At 51.0% G+C, this 18,798-nt stretch overlaps 5 protein-coding genes across 5 annotated transcripts; 1 reads left to right on the forward strand and 4 right to left on the reverse strand.

The window, feature by feature from the left end:
* Nucleotides 1-112: 112 nt before the first annotated feature.
* Nucleotides 113-7,777, reverse strand: N7477_006487 (uncharacterized protein; the record flags this gene model as incomplete). The annotated part of the gene is given in 17 exon segments (XM_056968150.1): nucleotides 113-637; nucleotides 697-990; nucleotides 1,047-2,270; nucleotides 2,285-2,416; nucleotides 2,733-2,792; nucleotides 2,860-3,691; nucleotides 3,753-4,263; nucleotides 4,319-4,472; nucleotides 4,524-4,883; nucleotides 4,936-5,291; nucleotides 5,497-5,536; nucleotides 5,598-6,134; nucleotides 6,473-7,273; nucleotides 7,331-7,444; nucleotides 7,501-7,604; nucleotides 7,653-7,698; nucleotides 7,757-7,777. The coding sequence occupies 17 exon segments, from the start codon at nucleotides 7,775-7,777 to the stop codon at nucleotides 113-115; spliced, it is 6,111 nt and encodes a 2,036-aa protein (XP_056820946.1).
* Nucleotides 7,778-8,110: 333 nt separating this feature from the next.
* On the forward strand, nucleotides 8,111-9,092 carry N7477_006488 (inositol monophosphatase family protein; the record flags this gene model as incomplete). Its single annotated transcript, XM_056968151.1, has 3 exons — nucleotides 8,111-8,228; nucleotides 8,280-8,361; nucleotides 8,420-9,092. The coding sequence occupies 3 exons, from the start codon at nucleotides 8,111-8,113 to the stop codon at nucleotides 9,090-9,092; spliced, it is 873 nt and encodes a 290-aa protein (XP_056820947.1).
* Nucleotides 9,093-9,225: 133 nt separating this feature from the next.
* N7477_006489 (lipase ROG1 family protein) lies at nucleotides 9,226-12,397 on the reverse strand (the record flags this gene model as incomplete). The annotated part of the gene is made up of 3 exons (XM_056968152.1): nucleotides 9,226-11,876; nucleotides 11,935-12,105; nucleotides 12,154-12,397. 3 exons carry the CDS (start codon nucleotides 12,395-12,397, stop codon nucleotides 9,226-9,228), a joined length of 3,066 nt encoding a protein of 1,021 aa, XP_056820948.1.
* Nucleotides 12,398-12,803: 406 nt separating this feature from the next.
* N7477_006490 (ATP-NAD kinase PpnK-type) lies at nucleotides 12,804-14,156 on the reverse strand (the record flags this gene model as incomplete). Its single annotated transcript, XM_056968153.1, has 1 exon — nucleotides 12,804-14,156. The coding sequence occupies one exon, from the start codon at nucleotides 14,154-14,156 to the stop codon at nucleotides 12,804-12,806; it is 1,353 nt and encodes a 450-aa protein (XP_056820949.1).
* Nucleotides 14,157-14,508: 352 nt separating this feature from the next.
* N7477_006491 (inositol polyphosphate kinase VIP1) lies at nucleotides 14,509-18,450 on the reverse strand (the record flags this gene model as incomplete). The annotated part of the gene is made up of 3 exons (XM_056968154.1): nucleotides 14,509-14,593; nucleotides 14,649-15,996; nucleotides 16,062-18,450. The coding sequence occupies 3 exons, from the start codon at nucleotides 18,448-18,450 to the stop codon at nucleotides 14,509-14,511; spliced, it is 3,822 nt and encodes a 1,273-aa protein (XP_056820950.1).
* Between the last annotated feature and the right edge of the window lie 348 nt (nucleotides 18,451-18,798).

Here is an 18,798-nt window from a genome sequence, read left to right on the forward strand (position 1 = left end):
AATGCGTCATTTATCACGACGCCCTTCCATAATCAAATTCTAGGCCAAGGCCGGTGTATCGTACACACGTTTGTCGCTATAAAACCCTTGTAAATGATGGGAAGATACCTTCTCAAGTCTCCTTCCAAGGACCGGGACGCAGCATACGGTCTTCCTTGCCGTACACACTGACTTTCTTAACAATCTCGATGAACCGTTGGTGGTTCTCTTTGGATGGTCCAAGACGAGATCGGAATGCTCGCGAAAGATCACCGGTCAAAATACCCGACGGCGGAATAGCTGCATGAACCTCTGCGGGAGTGGGGAACGATCCAGTTGGCCCAGGCGTTCCACGACCTTTTCCACTCGAGTCAGAATCTGTACCATCGATTTGGCTCGTGTCAATGGAACACATACCTCGAGAAGTCCCCTCGGGGCTGCTGGCTCGACTGCCAGAGAAGGCCCGGCCGGCAATAGGGCTTCCAGCTCGAGAACCCTGCGGTGTACCACCACGAGAGGTCGCGGAAGGTGGGTTGAGCTTCAGCTTCTTAACCTTGCCGCTTTCACTTATCTCCGGTCCAGAGCCTATTCCGATATCAACATCACTGCCAGATCCGGATCCGCCCAGGTGAGGGTTTCGGACACGCTTCTTGCCAGCCTGCAAGCAAAGTTATTAGAAACCACGAGCCTGGAAGACAATAAACACCATGCACTTACCTGTGATGCAGAGGGAGAGATAGGACGAGAAGCTGGCTGAGGATTTGGCTGCCAAGACTGATGCTTGTTCTTCATCTTCTTTCGAGAAGTGTCTGTCCCACTGGCATCAGAGGCATTAGGTGACCCTGGCCTCTTCAAAGAAGCGGATGATTTCTTCAGCGGATCAGTATGCTTCGGTCGACCCGAAGGTGTGTTGGAGCCCTTGGAGGATGATGCTGACTCCTTCTGGTTCTTTTCCTCCTCGGCCTTGCGTTCTTCTTCCTTCTGTCGCTCAGACTCGCTGTCATCAGAGCTCTGCGGGTAGAAAGATCAGCGTTAAGAACTTGGTCCTCATAGTGTTCGAGTCTTACCTCCTCATCAGTGTAAGGATTTACATCGGAACCGCTGCTGTAGTCAAAGTTCCGTTCTCTCTTCTTCAGAGCTTTTCTAACTTTCTTGCCCTGGATTTTGCGAGCTTCACGCTCCTTTTTTTCGCGAATCTCTTCTTCTTCGTAGTCTTTCTCTTCCTTGAGATCGAATACATTCGCCTTCAGCCGGTCCTCCTTGATTCTCTTCTCAGCAGCTTTGGTATCTTCGTCTTGCTCGTTAAATAGATCGTCATGCTCTTCGTCATCTGCAAAGCGGTCTTCTTCGAAATCCATCTCACTAGCCTCAAGTCCCTCTCGTCCGGCAAGGACGCCTTGCTTTCCAGCAAAGACCTTTCTCTGCTTGGCAAACTGCTCTAATTCCTTCTGCTGTTCGACCTCTTGTTGTTTCTCCATGAACCAGCGCGGGTCCTTGATTCGCTTTGACATCAACTTCTCCGCCTCCTCAATAGTCAACGCCTTGAACTGACTTTTGGCACTGAATTTATACCATTTCTCGGCAGGAATCATTCGCATCTTTCCGTTGTCAAGAACGAACACGGCATGGGTTTCTGATAGCGCTGCCTCGTAGTTACCCACCCAAACATTTCGGTTATCGAAATCCTCAAGGTGCCACGGAAGCGCCTCCTCGTATTTAATCCGCGCCTTCGCAATTTCCTCGGGGGTTAGGTCCGATTTGAAGACCTGTTGCGTTTTCGCCTTGGGGGCGTTCGGTCGTTTGCCAAGTGATCCCACAGAGGGCGCGATCTGGGCCATATTTTCAGCGCGCTCCTTCTCTCGAGCAGCTCGCCTAGCATCCAATACTTCTCGTTCCGCCTCGTCGAGCTGTTGACCATCGGGTCCCAAAATCTTCTCGGCATTCGGATCCTGTGATCGTGTTCTTGGATCCCGACGATGTAACCTGACCGGTCGTGTGAATTGTGATTCGTCGCGTGGGTCGACGCTTCGTTTGGAGGCAAACCGGGCGATGTGGAATTTCATTCCCTCTCGCAAGGCTCGTTTTGTCGTCACCAACGGATAGTCGACGTATTTTTGAGACAACAGCGGCCCGCTGAACCCGTTTACCGCGTGTTCTGCCTTGACAGGCGTAGATAAGATCCCTCCCGTTAGAGAGGGCTGTTGGACGTTCGAGATGGGGGGGGTCGCGTAGGTAAAGTCTTGGTTGCAACTCTGCCGGGAGGAGGAGCTCCAGTAGGTATTACTGGTCTTCTTTTGGGCCGAACAAGCGGGTCGGCGGCTTTAGGTCGGCGCATTCGCATAGGGGGGAGCTCCATTCGACGCCCCATTCGACCCTGTTGGCGTGCCAATCGAGGGGTTAGTTGGAGTCGACATATCGCAGAGAGAGCACTGTTTCGCTTAAAAACAAGTGGTATGTTATCAAATTGCATCAACCAAGAAGACCGATGGAGTCGGTTTCGCAGAAGGGAATTACAACACAGCGACGAAGTGAGGATGAGGTCAACATCAATGCTGAGTAAGCGAGGCCTTGGCATTCCCGCGCTTTCGCTCCACTTTTACTGGTGTTTTAGCTTCTTACAAAAACACGGGTTTCAATTTTAACTGTCTAGATGTGAAGAAAATTGCTATATATAGTGATTATTATCATAACCTTGATTCTTCGTCTCATCCCGCTTCTATAGAACCCCATGACTTCTCTGGTCTTCACTTCACCCTTCCGAATGTTTGCCCAGGTTCCAGCTGTTTATAAGGACATGCAATCCAGTCGCATCCCTATGCAAGAAGTAACAGTTAGTTATTAGAAACATTACATAATATAAGCAGAGGACTAGATGCTCACCTGTTTATAAATTTCCGTCCCCCACCATCGGAACCCATCAACCCAACCTGGGTAGATGCAAGCAAAGAAAACAACGATCACGGCAAATGCCAGTCCAGAGTCCAATGCTGCCGAGAGAGTCATCGCGTACTTCTCCCACCAAGCTGTCTTTCGTCTCCGAATCACATAGTTGAACATGAAACAAACGACAGCCCAAACAGAGAAATTCAATCCTGTCGCCGGTGGGATCCAACTGAGACTGCCGAACAAAATAGGAAAATTGATCATGCGCCAGATGTTCTTTTTGCTCCGTCGTCCGAGAAGCCAAGCCACCAGTGGTGCAATCGCGCCAAGCAAGAACGCCCATACAAGTGGTCGGTAGAGACCCCCAGGGCCAAAAAAGCGCTGAGGTCCTACCACACCCCAAAGAATACTACCATTGAAATGTACCCGGGCAATAGGACAGTTGAACCCATTCATCGCCTGTGGAGTGCACAAGCCTGGGATAAAGGCAAACATCCAGTTGAGTACGCCAATCTGGGTTAAACTGGAAACTAGGGTTGCCATCATCTGCACGCCAAATAGGATGCGAGGTGGGATCTTCATGTAATGGCCGAGCTTCAGGTCTGAGGAGAACTTGATCCCTTGAGCCGAGCTAATGTAGGAGTAAGTCACGAATATCATGTTTGCAACTGGTCGACCGGGGAAGACGATGCCGCAGAGAAGCTGACAGATCAGATAGAGACTGCTGTGTTGATTGGTGACAGCCATGATGATTCCAACCGGGATGAAAAACACACTCGTGATGGAAAGGGCCAGAAATAATCCATACCATGGTAAATGGACCGGGTAGCTTCATTCCAATATCAGCTTCAATAATAACGAAAAACACAAGACAGGAAGGAGGCACGTACTGCTCCACAGTGTAAGTGGCGATGGCCAGCATTGTGACAAGCACGATGAGGTACCAAGTGAGCGGGGCATCTTTGTAGCGCCTCATCAAGCGGCAGTGGACATCTTCCACGCCCAGGGGCATCTCCCTGTTCGGATCATGGGAGCTGACTCTCGACAATTCATCACTGCCACGAATAGGGCGAGATCCGTTTTCCGTTTGAAGAGGCTCATATGTCTCGAGATCAGGCATCTCCCTTTTTTCCTCAAAGGCCTTGCGTGTTTGATGCAAAATGTCTTTGCCATACCAGCAGACGGTGTGCGTGACCAGAGAAGTCAGGGCAGCAAATTGAACACCATAGGACAACACATAAGTAATGGGGAGATAAACCGGTGAATACTCCTCGTAGGCCTTCTGGTCGAACAAGAACTCGGAAGTCAATATACGGCTCACGTTGTATGGGTGCCCGGTGTTATCAAACACTGCCGCTGACAGGATGGGCATGTAGGATGAGAAGAGCACATTTTTATAGTCTGTTCAACCTATAAGACTCAAGTGTACATAAAGTAGGGTGAGGCTGCAGCTTACACAATATAGGAGCGATGATCCAAATCACCACCACGAGACCGGTCACAATGTTGGCGGCGGCCCACCATGGAGTAAGCAATGGAGATCCAATATACGCAATTTGAGCCCAGTCAAAAGTCAAAGGAAACATCCCAAGACCAGATGCAACACCAAACTAATATGCAGTCAGTAACGGATTCCATGTCATATCAGGCAAAATTCTCACCAGATTCGACACCACGACATTCTTCGGAGCGAACCAAGTGATGACGCTGAAATAGCTGAGTGCAGGCATTAGCAAGCCCGGGACGAAGTACCAAAGAAAAGCACCTCCCCACACAACGATGAAAAATTTGTATCGAGAGATGCTCCACCCATCGGCTTTTTTGTTGGAAGTCTTGTGCATCGTGGTAAACATAGCAGTCGACATCAGAGTTCCGGGCCAAATCATAGCCGATGGGCGCACAAGGAATCGTCTGGTGAGACCAGCGAACGCGTAGCCCAGGACTTGAGTAGAAATGATGAGCAGTATCTGGTACATTATGGGGACCTCCTGCTCATAAAACTTATGCTGCTCCACGATTACCTATTTTTACGGGTCAATATCTGCAAAATCAAAAGTCCCGATTGTTACTGACATCAGTTGCAAAAGCAAAGCCGAAGGAAACGTTGCTGCTGATATAGACGCACGCATGCTCCTTCTCATTCCAACGACCTTGGGCAAACCACTGCCGCACCCTTGACATCCAGGGAGTTTTTGGTGCGTCAAGGTCGCCACAAAGCGACTCTCGATGGTGAAGAGCGCCATTTTCGAATACTTCGAGGGGATCACTCGTTCTCTTAAAAAGTAAATCCCAGAATTTCCCAAGTGGATGAACTAAAACAAGCGCAATGATGGGCGTTATGGCAACACTTGGGTAGCGGAGAGAAAAAAAAAGATTGGCAGCGGAGCCCGTGAGAGAGAAAAGTAGCGAGAGAAACCACATGCGAGGGGCTTTAAAAGCAAATGTCAGTACAAGATGCTCAAATATTGTTCAGATCCCTCCTAGACAGCACACTTACTATTTATAGAAAGAGAAATGTCGTCTATCGCGGGCACGGTGGCTCTCACTTGAGCATATCTATAGCATCATGTCTGATCAGCAATGGTCTTGCAGACATCACCATTCCGTGTTCTTCATTTGAGTACTCGAACTTACGGTGAATTATCAGGCGGATCATCATCTGTGGGTTTCGTGACTTCGTCCTCGTTATCCGAGAAATCTTCCTCGTCATCACTTGTCATGTAAGCCGAAGATACCGGGGTCTCCTGCATTACAGGATTCCCTGGCACGGCAAGACCAGTTGCAAATGAGTATTTTGAATCGGCACCCATTCCAATGTCGGAGGTGGCAGCCGAGGGTCGTCGATTGTGACCTTCCGTGTACAGTGAACTGCTTTTTCGCCTGTTCGAGGATTGTGATCTTTTCGTTCTTGAGCTTCTACCACCATTAGAGGGTCCCCCTGGGCAGTTCTCATAGCTTGCACGCAATGACCTATTAGATACTCTGCGTGTATTCGACCGAGCGGCAAGATTAGCATCGTCGTTAGACTCCTGCGAAATGCGCACCGCGCCGTAAGATGAAGAACCCAGCGCGGGCGATGAGCGGATGAGAGGAGTACGCGCCATCATTGCCTGGAATCGCTTAGCGAACGACGAATGGTCGGGCGAGTTCACGAGGGGATCAGGCGAGTCGCGGCTTCCATCGTCGCACACGTCAGAGTCGGGCAACTCAACTCGGTCCGATGCGGGAAGCCACTCACCCCTCGGGTTCGGGGGACAAGACAGCTTCCGCTGCTGCAGCGGAATGTCGACGGTGATTGTGGTAGGAGATAGGGCAAAGATGCAAAAATTGTCGAATCTGAGGCTCTTTGGGCTCTTTGGGGCTCTTTGGGCGCCTGTTTAGGATTAGAGTGTGCAGTAGCTCAGTTCAAGTGAAACGACTTTTAGGAAAATCGGAGTGGATCAAGCCCCACGCATTCGGAGGTTCGACCCCGGGTTCAACGCAATGCCGATTACTTTATAAGCTGCTTCTTCATAAAAGTCTGATCAATAGTCTATAGGATTTTTACATTCCAAATTGCAGGTATTTCTATCTCCTCCTCTCTCTCTCTCTCTCAAAACAGTTCCGTGACTTTCTCATCTTCGTCTTCCGCTGGCGAAGCTTCGATCTGAGCCTGAGCCTTTGATAACTCAGTGTCATTCTTTTCCTCTTCACCCTCCTCATCACGCATAATGACCTGAACAAGGCGGTCACAAGATTCCCGGACATCATCGTCTTCCACGTTGAGATGGCATTCCCGAATAACGGGATACACCTGCACGGCACGCATCTTGTCTCGGCCCTCCCGGGTCGTGGTCAGCAATAACAGAGTCTCCAGATGTGTCGTGATGATGGTTAGATCACTGTCGCGCTTTTTATCCGGGGGCAGTAATTGGAGGTCTGGCAGCATCGACATCGACTCTTCGTCGGGGAATTCCTCTGGGCCCGTGATGGGTAGTAGAAGATAAGGCAGCAGGTTGACTCCATCCTCGTCAAAAAGCATTGGATGAGAGGCAACATCGAATGCCACATTCTTAATGGTGGATGCCACGCCCTTCCGACGGATGTCACTTTTGTGTTCCGTAAAGACGGTCAGCTTGGTGATAGGGACGACCCCGTCGTACTCCTGTCGCGTGGTGAAATACGCTCGTCCCTTTTCGGTTTGTGAAAGGTCGGCGAAAACATAGGATAGATAGTCGTAGTTGGCATGCTTGTTGAGACTACCCTCCGCACCCTTTACGAAGCAGTCCATCAATTGGTCGATGGCGTTCTCGGACGTGGAGACGGACTGGGGGGCCTTGCGCTTCAACGAATGAAGTTTTTCGAGGTGATCGGACTTGACAAGGTTGGCCAGTAGCATGGCTACCTCATCGACATTCGGATCTTTGGTATTCTAGTGTTGCGCATCTCGTCAATCAGGCTCGCCTCGATCTATTGAGGCTGCACCTACCATCAATTTCTTCAAGAGCACCTCAATGAACTGGTCATCTTTGGCCAGGAATGTCAGGATCTCGTCATCGCTGGACAGGTTGATGAGTATAGTCAAGGCATTTTTCGCGATGGGCTATGAGAGGGCTTGAATCAGAAAGGCGTTCTTGGAGGAATCGGAGAGGCACGTACCGAATAGTCTCGAGCGAGGAGCTTCAGGTCGGTAACGGGGAGTAATTGGTGTCGCTTAAACAGATCGGGCTGTGCCGTAGAGAAGCCGACGAGGTTCTCACAGGCTTGAAATCACGTTAGAACCGATGCATTCGTTGGCGTCAAGTCCTTACCAATCTGTCGAATCTGGGTATTCCCGTGGTGAAGGAACTCCACCAGCTGTGTAAGGTGTAGAGTCAGCAACCCAGGGTTCTGTTGCATAAGTACATCGACTCACTTCTTCGAGCTCGGTCGGCATCGTGCAGTTTGTTGGAAGGTCGATAATTCACGGCGCCCGCACGAAATTTTTTTTTTCCCCGAGGTGGGGGTTTTCGACGTCACCGGCGCAACACTTCTCTACAGTACACACCCGACAGTTTCAAAGCTGAGTGGAATGCAATCTGACGGTTTGACGGCCTGACACTTTTATTTCAATTTTAAATCAGTTAAGGTGCCCTTCTTAGTACCACGGGCTGTGTTGCTGAGCGGCGGGGGTTGAGGGAACCCCCCCCACGCTGCCCCTCCCTAAAGTTTCTAGTGTAGTCCGGGGCTTGACTTTCTAAGCTCTACCTTCTCTGTCCTCTCCACAGACATGGCCGCCCCTGACCTCGAAGAGATTCATGATTTTCTGGTATCCTTGGCCTTTCAGGCTGGGGATATCATCACGAATGCCCTCCCAGGCACTAGTGACACCGGCTCGAAATTGAACAGTATGAAGTTTCTCGAATTTTCGTGAGCAAAACCGAAATTAATCTCTTCAGGTGCCGACCTTGTGACACAGTATGACCGTGCGGTTGAGAACATGATCTCGAGTGCCTTAAAGGAGAGATATCCCGATTATGTGTAGGTGATTACTGCAGCAAACCTGCCTGGCTCCTGCTCATCCTGTTGTGCCGAGTAGATTCCACGGCGAGGAGACCTATAATCCGGCTCATCCATTGACCGATGCCCCTACCTTTATCGTGGACCCGATTGACGGAACTGTCAACTTTGTTCACGGCTTCCCATGCGCCTGTGTCTCGCTCGGTTTCGCCGTCGGCCGGATGCCGACTGTGGGCGTGGTCTACAACCCTTCTACCAAGAATCTCTATTCTGCCATCAAGGGTCAAGGGGCTTTCTTGAATCGTAAGACTCGTCTTCCGTTGAAGGGAAATAATGTGGAACCCCTGACAGGCTTGGCCAATGCCCTCATCGCCGTTGAATGGGGATCCGATCGTAGCGGTCAGAACTGGGAGACCAAAATCCGGACTTTTGAGAAGTTGGGCCAGTCAAAGGAGACAGGTGGGGCAATGGTTCGTTCTATGCGGAGTCTGGGATCCGCAGCCCTCAATATCTGTGCCGTGGCAGAGGGCACGTTGGATCTCTACTGGGAGGGTGGATGCTGGGAGTGGGATGTCTGCGCTGGGTGGGTGATCCTAGCCGAGGCTGGAGGCATCATGGTCGATGGCAGCCCGGGAGGTTGGAAGACTCGCCTCGACGGGAGGAGGTATCTCGCAGTCCGTGGCGCCCCAGCGGGCCAGAAGGAGATCGTTGAAGAGTTCTGGAGCCACATCCAGGGCAAGCTGGAGTATTAGGTGGAACTTAAAGCGTCGGTCATTGGTTTATAGTTTCAATTAATTACAGGGTATGTTCAATACATATATATATATATATATATATATATACATTCTCTACAGTGAGCTTTCCACGATCCGAAGGTTGGCTGTCTCAGGCGTTCAGCCGTGGGGATCGACGGAAGCCGACCTCGTCTTCTTCGTCCAATCCGGACTCACAGTCATCATCCTCATCCACCTGTCGATCAGTCCACCGTGCTGAATCCTGCCGAGAGACGCCCGTGTACTGGGACCGTTCAAGGGAACTCGCAGTCTCGTGAGATTCGTTGTCGGCGGGGAAGGTGTCAGGATCCTGAGAAGGGACCGACATGGTGCAATGGCTGTTTGCCGCAGAACGATCACCAACATCACTCTGTCCTTCAACCTCGTCACCTGAGCTAGTTGGTCCAACATTCGGGGACTTAGCACGATCGACATTCTGTTTCAGTGTATCATCGACCTGGACGGTGGGAGAGTGGCCAAAATGCGTGTCAACAAGATGCTTCACCACGGGCCATCCATACGCATTGGTAAACATGCGCCGCACAATGATGTTGTTGTGTGCATCGGGCTCGAGGCGGACGAGCACCTTGCGCCAAGAAAGATCACGATGATAGGCTCTCGCGATTTTCTCCTCGACTTTGAGCCCACTCCCATGGTCGTTGGCATCGGGCTCGAAGGTGGAAGAAAGATGAGTTGCCGAAGCAGGAGCCGGTTTGGAGTTTTTGGTTTGCAGCGAGCCGAATGCCAAGGTTCGTCGCTTCACCGGCAAGGGATGGGGAATATCTTCGGGATGATAGATACGATCATGGAAGATCGTTCGAGGACGAGCAGCCGGGTCCAAGATAAAATCCGTGGGGGGCAATGGTGGCATCAGCAAGTCTCCTGCCGATTCAAAAAACGTCGTCTTCGGAGGTGTATGGACGCCATCCTCTTCAAACATAGAATTGCCTCGCACGATGGGAGCCGGTGATTCATTGGGGTCGAAAGATGCGACAGTCTGGCTGCGCCTATAGATTTTAGAACCTTTGCCAAGAGTTTGCTTAGTTTCTTTCGGGCGAAACAGTGCGAGGAAGGAGTTGAGGGGTCCGGAGTTCCTGTCGGATTCACTCTCCTTCGGTCCCGTGTCCACCGCGCGACTGCCACGCGAAGGCATGCGAGTCAGGAATTGACTATGGCTTGGTGACGATGGATCATCCACGGCAACAACTCCCTGGGAGGACTGTGCTTCATCGTAGAGGCCCTGGTAGCTTTTTTTTGTTCCATTGCTACCATTTCGCAGCGCGGTTGTCATTCGAGGAGATTTTGAGTTCGCCCCCGTCAATTCGGCCCAGCCCCATTCGGCCATAGTGCCAACAAGACCATTGTCTCTTCTCGCCTTCTCAACCCGATCAAGGCCACGCCAGTCCAAGAAGAGGAGACACGATGTCCTTAGCGGAACAATTCCATCGTTCACTACATTGGAGTAAATGGTGCGATGCTGGAATTTGTGAAGAACCTCATGTGCGGGACCACAAGGCAGGATTCGCAAAAGTGGCTTTGCGCCGGGATCTGACTGACTTTGGGCTTTTGATGAGTCTCCTCGGCCACCGATGAGAGCACTCCACCCACTTCGCACCCTGGGCGCTGTCCAGCTGAGACCGAGGTCTTGTCCAGTCCGTCCAACAAGCCCCAGGTCCAGAGCAAACCGCACATACATTGGATTTTCATTGCTAAGGCCTAGAAAGGGAGATGCGAGAGCAATGAAATTGACCGGTCTGATTCGGTCAAAAAACTCGGGCGAGTGTTTCCGGATATATGCGATAGCGTAAGTTTGAATCAATCCACCGAGAGAATGTCCAATGAAGCTGATGCTGGTGATTTGATAGGCCATATTCTCTCCATTTAAGAAATCACCTCTGTTCACTGAGGCGTGGGTTTCTAATGAGGGCTCAGCCTGGTCTTTGCGAGCACTGAAAGGGCGGGAGAATGACTTCGACTTGGACCCTTTGAGGGGAAAGTATGGCTGATCGGGATAGGTCATGAGCAAGACATATTTAGCCAGGCGCTTGCCAAGATATTGAATGCCACGTTCAGTTCGCACGGCATTTCCAGAAAAGCCCCGGACAATGACTTGCTCGTCAAGCTCGTCGTCGGTGTTATCATGGTCACCTTTGGCGGCTCTCGCTTGTTCACTCGACTTTCTGGCGGCGGCATCAATACTTTCTTTCAAATAAAGCATATCGGCGCCTAGATTACTGTGCAAGCCATGAGTAATCACGACCAGATGAATTTTCTGCCTAGAGGCCTTGAAGGCTTGCGTCTCGCTGGCACACTCTGATCCCGGATGTTCATTCACCTGGATTTCCGAGCGATTACCATCCGGCGTATCGTTCGCTGGGACCGGTGTCCCCGATGGTAAAGGCGGGGTGTTCCACAAGCTAGTCGTATCGTCGACGCGTAATGTAATGGATTTCGAATACACTCCAGTTGAAGCAGTGACTTGTTGGCCCTTGCTTCCTGGGAGCCAATGTTCATGAAATTTACCAGGGGGTCCAATTTTCATCGAGGCGGCGCCTGAAGAAAAAAGCTCCACGGATTTCGCGTCGCGGCCAACAAGCAGCTCAAAGTGGACCGCGGCGCTATTCGAGAAGATGACCTGGGACACGATCTCGATGACCCAGGTCATACTTCGGTCTCCGTCTGGTCCGAGCTGTCCAACAGCAAGATTATGGGAATCTCCGAAGCGCGTGGGCATTTTGATGACCGCATTCCAGCTGCCTCCAGCTTTAAGATATGGCTCAAACTGGGGGGGCTCCTTCGGTGTCTTGTCGGTCATACTTACTGTTGGGATCGAACTTGGAGGGGTAGCAGGCTGCATAGAGCGTATATGGGCCATGGAGATAAGCAGCTCGAAGAGGGATCGCGGATGAGTTCTTCACCCTCACATGGAGTTCGGACGGAATGGGCAGGATAGGGTCGGCAGCTGGCGTGTATGTCAAGGTATATCTGTCAACTCGGATCCATTAGTTTTTTGCTCGATGAGACGTATATGGGTGCAAACCGGAAGAGCCCGGAGCCAAAGCAGTGAGAATATGGGCTTCTAGGTGTTCTGGAACTGACCGTGCTACTTCCCCTACGCGAACACTGCCGACTTGATGAATGAACAGCATATCCGCAGCTTGTCCAGTATCCACGGGGCTCTGATGCCACCCGGCGAGTGTGTAGAAGCGGGACGCGCCCTCGACGCGCGAATTGGCGTGGTCTGGGGTCTGCGAAGCGATGTACGTTCGAGGAGTGATCAGCATCGAATGTTACGTGCAGTTCCATGGTCCAACAAGGCCAGATTCAAGGCAGGACTAGGACCTGGCATGTCCCATTTGGGTGAGTCGTGGAAAATGATCCGGTGTTGGAGTTGGTAATGGAACAACCTTATCGGCCTGCTCTCGGAAGGTGAACGCGGGCGGTCATCCCGCAGATACGATCCTCGTGCTTTGAGGATGGGACTACATCTGGTGGTATAAATAACAGCGTACCTATTTCATCGGTATTGGGAGCTACGGGTTTTTAATCTACAATAGGACGGGGCATATATCTCGTGGGGTTATTGGTGACATCTTTCCAAGTCGGCATATCTCCACATGAGATAATTAAATAGATTGTACCTTCAACCTGGCTCAATTTTGAAATGGGACCAGTGTGAGGCCCAAAACATCATGGCTTGATCACATTTAGCAGCTGACGAGACTCTTTGTGAAGCTCTATCCAACCTCCCTTTTCGACTGCCACAATCTTGCCATCGATACAAACTCGTCTCCATCTTTCTTCGTCCTCATAGAAATCGATGCGTAGACGCTCCACCTCATCGTAGGTCACGGTTTCTTCGCGCACGTGCTTGCCTTCCTCATAAGCCATGCTCATGAGGCGCATTGTCTCTTCAGCGGGTAGAGGACCGAAGCGCAGGAGCCTCATTTGTCCACCGAGAGGTTCCGAATCGGGCGAAATCAGAAATTCCTTCTCCAATCTGGGGACAAGAGTTGCAAGCACATAAGTGTGCTCGTGGTCCTCTATTGCCTTCTCGCAAAGATCTCCGGTCTGCCTGTCCATTGTAGTCAAGGTGATCTTTCCCTGAAACCGATGAGGATCTGTGCCATCAGATGGGTAGAGGAGCTCATTGGCTGCCATCTTAAACCTCTCGGATCCGAACTTGCGATATTCAATAGTGTCACTATCTGCGACCAGTGCCGCATGTAATCCCCAGCTCGCAACCACTGCACCGTACATTGTGCGGTGAGGAGCGTCGGATTCGGCATCTATCTGAGAACGATGGCGACCCTCGTCAACAACAAGCCGGCTACCGGCAGAGAGCCTGGCAGCGAAAATGGGCACCGGAACAGGTTGTCCCTGAAGAAGTCCAGTGAGGCTAGAAGCCGGGCCAGACCGTAGTCCAATCGAGCTTGCCATCGCGTTCCCTGTCCCACAGGGGACCAAGGCAATATGCGGTGGAACGTAGATCTTGCGATGAGTTCTGTAGAAGACATCAACGATGTCGATGAGGCCCCCATCTCCGGACAGGAGAATAATAGTCTGCGGAATCCCCGCACAGGCTCGCTCGAGGAATTGTGATTGAGACAGTCCAAGGATCGTCTGGTCTGACTGGGTTTCATGTACCTGGTGAGAAATGGCCAGATAAGTCAGGAAAGGCTGCACAGCACGCTGGAATACTGTTTTTGCTATTCCTGTCCCAGACTGTGTAGATATCACAACCTGTACGGGCTCGCCTTGTTGGAGATAACTGGGAATCTCCCTTAAAAACGGGGACAATCCCTTCACCAGAGAAGATATGCATATTTTTGCAAGACGAGGACATATATCGTCTTCGTGACCTTGAGTTTGGTCCAAAAAGAGCACAAGGTGTTCTGATTGATGTCCCGGCCGGGGGAGCACACCCACAATATCAGTCAAGTCAACATGCCCCTCACCACCTGCGCGGTTATTATAATTTAGTACATTTCCTATCACGGCGGCACTGCACGCAGCATTCTGATCGGCCTCTACTGCCGTCATTTTCATATATCTGGAGGGAGGGAGTGGTGGATTTAAACTGCAGGAGTCAGCCTGGTGTTATTCCAACTGATAAGCATTTGGTGGGGCAACTTCTGTTCCTGGACCTCGTATCTGTCGGTGACTACGCAACGAGCCAACCTCTTGTGCTTTCAAATGCGTTCTAGGATCAAAAGATGGATATATACTTAGATCTAACGATCCAGATTCAAAGCATGCTTGTATACAAAGAACGAAAGAATTTACATGAGAGTATACAATACAATACACATAAGCATCCCCTGCCCTCTTAACACACCCGCATCGACTGGGGCTTCTAGTTCCGTATGAGATACCATGACTACAACCAAGACGGCTAGACACGCTCCTGCTCCTCTGATCGGTTAGAAACATGCTTGTCACTTAAGTTGACGGCAATGAATGATTTCGGGAGTTTGACCCTTCAGTCGATAGTCAGCTTAATGCAAAGAAAGATCAACTTCATATGATGCTTACGTATCAAATTTTGCCTTCAGCGTTTCAATCACTTCCTTCCAGTCTTGATGGGCAGTCAAGCTGCGCCGAGGAGCACAACCGATAGCGTGCCGCGAATCAAGTTGCACGTCAAGCGGGTCGAAAGCGTGACAGCCAGGGCTGATGGAAATCCTGATCGAGTAGGAATTAACTTCTGATTCGGCATCTCGTGCTTCGTATAGCTCGAAACAGATCTGGGAGAGATAGTCAAGCTCCGGAATAGCGCTCCGAGCGATCTTTGTCTGGATCCCACCCTCCAAAATACAATTCATAAGTGTGTAGATATGGGACTCTTTCGTGAAGTAGAAGAAAGACTTCGCATCCGCAGATGCCTGAACTTCTTCTAGGTCACGAACGATTTCTTGAAGGAGAGGAAGCGACGTAAGAAGGCCGATCTCAAGCTTCTCACTGTCGGTGATGCCGTATTCCTGAGGTGTCACGTAGTCGAACAGAACCTTCGCCAGTTTGTACAGTTCACGGAGCTTAGAAAGTCGCTCGTCCATCTTGCACTTGCTTGAGCTAGAGCCCGGGAAGAGCTTGAAATAATGGTCATATGAATCATCCAGTGCTCGAAGTTGTGGTAGTGACTCGATTGCTTGGAGTCGCTTTTTCCATCCGAACCGATGGGCAAATATCGAATTATCCGTGCGCTCATCGATCTTTTCGTTTGCAGGGTCAAGGCCAGTCTTGGTGCTTTCTGTGGTTGAATCGGAACTTGTGGAGCTCTTTCCCTTGACACTGCACTTATCGTCTTCCTCGCGGTCACTGTCAGGGGGCATGAAGATCCATTCCAGGAACTGCCGATTGTGGAGTGCATCAAATTTCATACTGTCATAAAGCTCAGACAGTTTGCTGGGATCCACCTTCTCAGTGTCACAAAATTCTGCAAAAAGCTTTTCCCATCTCTCTTTGAAGAGACGCGGGTCTTCTCCGGCGCACCAACGCCCCTGGATTGTCGAAATGTTGTGCAGATCCGGCTGTGTCTCTGGCTGACTGCACAGACCAATGTCCTCGGGATTTTTAACGGTTGGTGAGGGCTGTGAGTCCCTCAGGTCCAATTTCTCAAAGTTGTGGCGCATCACACTTCGATGGAACTTCATGAGGGCCACCACTGTAGCAAGGACAACCGAAGGCTCCGGAATATTTCCATCTTTAGGCCAAGCAAATTGTGAGGGTGCGGACCCTTCTCGCAAAAGCAGCTTCAGCTTCTTCTTGACCTTATCCATGACATCTTTCGCAGCATTAGAGTCATCTAGAAGATCCTTTCGGACCTGAATGAAGTCCTCGGGTATTTCCTTCTGGTCGAGGAACGAACAAGCCCAGATTTGAGCTATAATTCGCTCATGAGTAAGATGTTTGAGGGATCTGTTTTTGTCTAGGGGGCATTTCACGTACCACTGGTGCTCACTCTCCGTTCAGAACTTGTGAACAGACGAACGTTGTTCAGGGCCTCCTTATTCATCAACTTGAGGTCATCGCGCATGTTCAATCCAAGATCCTGGGATTGATAACGCGCTGCATGCGTGGGTTCTCCTCCCCACTTGATGACAAGTTGGAGTTTGTCTAGGATCAGGTCATTCTCCACAGCCGAGAATCGAGAGAAAGTGGCACCGGAAATTGAGTCGCTCCGCGTTTGGGGCCTGCCAAATGGGTCGTTATCGTGCGCAGGCTCGCTGACTACGGGCGAAAGAGGCTCCTCGGAGGCTACTTCGCCCGGCGGTGCTGTGGGTGTAGTAGGTGATACCTGCTCTCGCATCTCTTCCGGCCTCCGCTTCCGGAACATGGGTTTAATCTGTACCTTCGTTCCAGGCCATCCGCCCTTCTTTTCAAGAGAAGTACTAAGCAGCTTAAGCTTCTCCATATCTTCCAACCCTTGTTCCATTGCCAACTTCACTGCATTGGAGACACTTGACAAAGCAGCCTCTCCTTTGATCACCACTTCTTCCTGGTGACCTTTCAGAAGATCTACAAATGGCTGGCTGTGGAATGTAAACTTGAACTTTTGCTTCGGAGTGCGATCCGCATGTCGAATGACTGCCACCATGCCTTTCAATTTCCACGAATGCTTCGAAGCAGGAAGTGGTGGAGGAGCTCCATCATTAGGATGATGCAGTGATAAGGCCGGGGACTTTGTGTTAGAGGGACTATACCCCCGGGAATCGGAGCGCCCATCGCGAGAGTTCAATTTGCTGAGAGTGATACCGAGATCAGTGCTCTCAATGCCTGAGGATGATGCCAACGAGGGGGCACCAGTCGATGCATCCGAAGGAGCTGGTTCGTGGGATTTGTGAAGTCGAGAGGTACTTGGAGACTTCAGAAGCGTTTTCAAGGCCTGTCGGTGAGAGCTGGCCGTGCTTTTCCGTGATGAACCCATATCCGGTGAAGGCGGTTCGGAACGCTCTATCGATCCCTCGTACTTTCGCCTCTCGACTAAGAAAGTGTCTCCGAGGATATTAGCGCACTTGTCGTAATAGTCGTTATTGTCCTTGACGAAGCTCCAGCCATTGACATCGATGACGTAGCTTTTATCTCCAACACGAAGCATATCAAATCCGCAGATTCTCTGTCCGAAACCATTCGAGATTTTGGAGGCAATCGCTGCCTCTTCCTGGCTTAATTTTGTAATGTACCGCAGCTCCTTTCCGTGGGTGTTACGTCTGACAAGCCCATCAACCACGGGGGACTTGCGCGTCTCGGCATGGCAGAAATTGGGCCCGACTGTGTACGCTTTCACGTCCTCGGCATTGTCCACGCGTAGGAATTGCTCGTACAAATAGCTTGTCCCTGACTCGGTCAGAGACCGAGGCACAGACAGAGTTGGGTCGTATTCTGAGCTTTTGTTCCCGACTTTACGGAACAATTTGCGTCCTCCGCCGCCATATTGTTGATCATTGGGGAAGTAAATGTGAATGTTATGATCCTCGCCATTAACCGGCTTTTCCACAAAGGGCTTCCGGAGGACTTTGCCGTCCACCACCAGAGCTTCCCCGTCTTCTGACATTGAGACTTGCTGAGTCTTTGGGGCGCCACCGCCGGTGCCATCCTCCGGACCCTCCAATTTCACTCCTGTGAGGTTGTATATATGCTGGGCTAGCTCCGGTGATTCCAGAATTGGCCCACCATCGCGGTTTACCTCCATTCTCTTGGGAGTAGGAACTCCCATTTGGTCCAGTATTTTGAGACACAGCCGACGATCCCAAAGCACCTTCTGCATCGGCAGATCGTTGACGCAGAACGGCTTCCGCAAGTTGGCATATGCGATCGCTTTGTCTAGAGGAAATCCATCCGAGAAGAACGCAATCAAAAAATCGCAGACGGGCCAGTTCTCCACGGCCTCATCGAGAATGACCTTGTCGCCGAAGACAATGACCTCAAAATTGCCCTTAGACTGAAGTCTTGTCAGGATATTTTGGCTTGGCTTGCTACGTGCTTTGACATCCAAGGCGCACACACCGATCCTCCAGGGTCTCGGGGTATTGGTCTCCATCTCGCTGGTGGAACTGGCGGCGGTGCTGGCAGCGGTGCTGCCGCTGAATCTGCGGGCGGGTCGGCTAGAAGAACGTGTAGATTGCCCGAAGCGAGGCGAAGAGCCTTTATCTGTCTCCGTCTTGCCCGGCTTCACGGGGCTGTTTTGGCCATGGTGCTTGGTCGATGTTGTGGACTCCGTCAGAGGGTTATCTTTCGACTCCGATTCCATACTCAGCAAGCCTGTCGAGTCAGGTGTGGCTTTTGAAGAGCCGACATCCACAGGAGGGCCGCTACTCCGGCCATTGTCGGTATCCATGTCGCGGATAAAGGCCAAGGTCAAAGACGAGAGATGCGGTAGGGTGGAGGGGCAAGGTGGGGAGGAAATCGAGTGCGACTCCGGGACGTATCAGTTCCCTGTCACAGTCAAATGGGTGAGATCATGCTCCGATCACAAATTGGCTTCACTGAGATGGATATGGACAGAAACAAGGGTTTTGCCTGGAGGCGGAGAAGATTGACCGAGACGCAGACGGATACTTACTTAAGAATATTTGCGGCACAAAACCAACCAAGCTTTGCCGCTTCGACTACGCTGGATTCCACACCATTATCAACTCACCATGATTTTACGCGAAATAGAAAAATTACTTTCAGAATTCACTCT

The sequence above is a fragment of the Penicillium maclennaniae genome, assembly GCF_028827695.1.
Source record: "Penicillium maclennaniae strain IBT 15551 chromosome Unknown utg000006l:1.0-2513246.0:1.0-2515036.0, whole genome shotgun sequence".
NCBI classification, from domain to species: Eukaryota; Fungi; Ascomycota; class Eurotiomycetes; order Eurotiales; family Aspergillaceae; genus Penicillium; species Penicillium maclennaniae.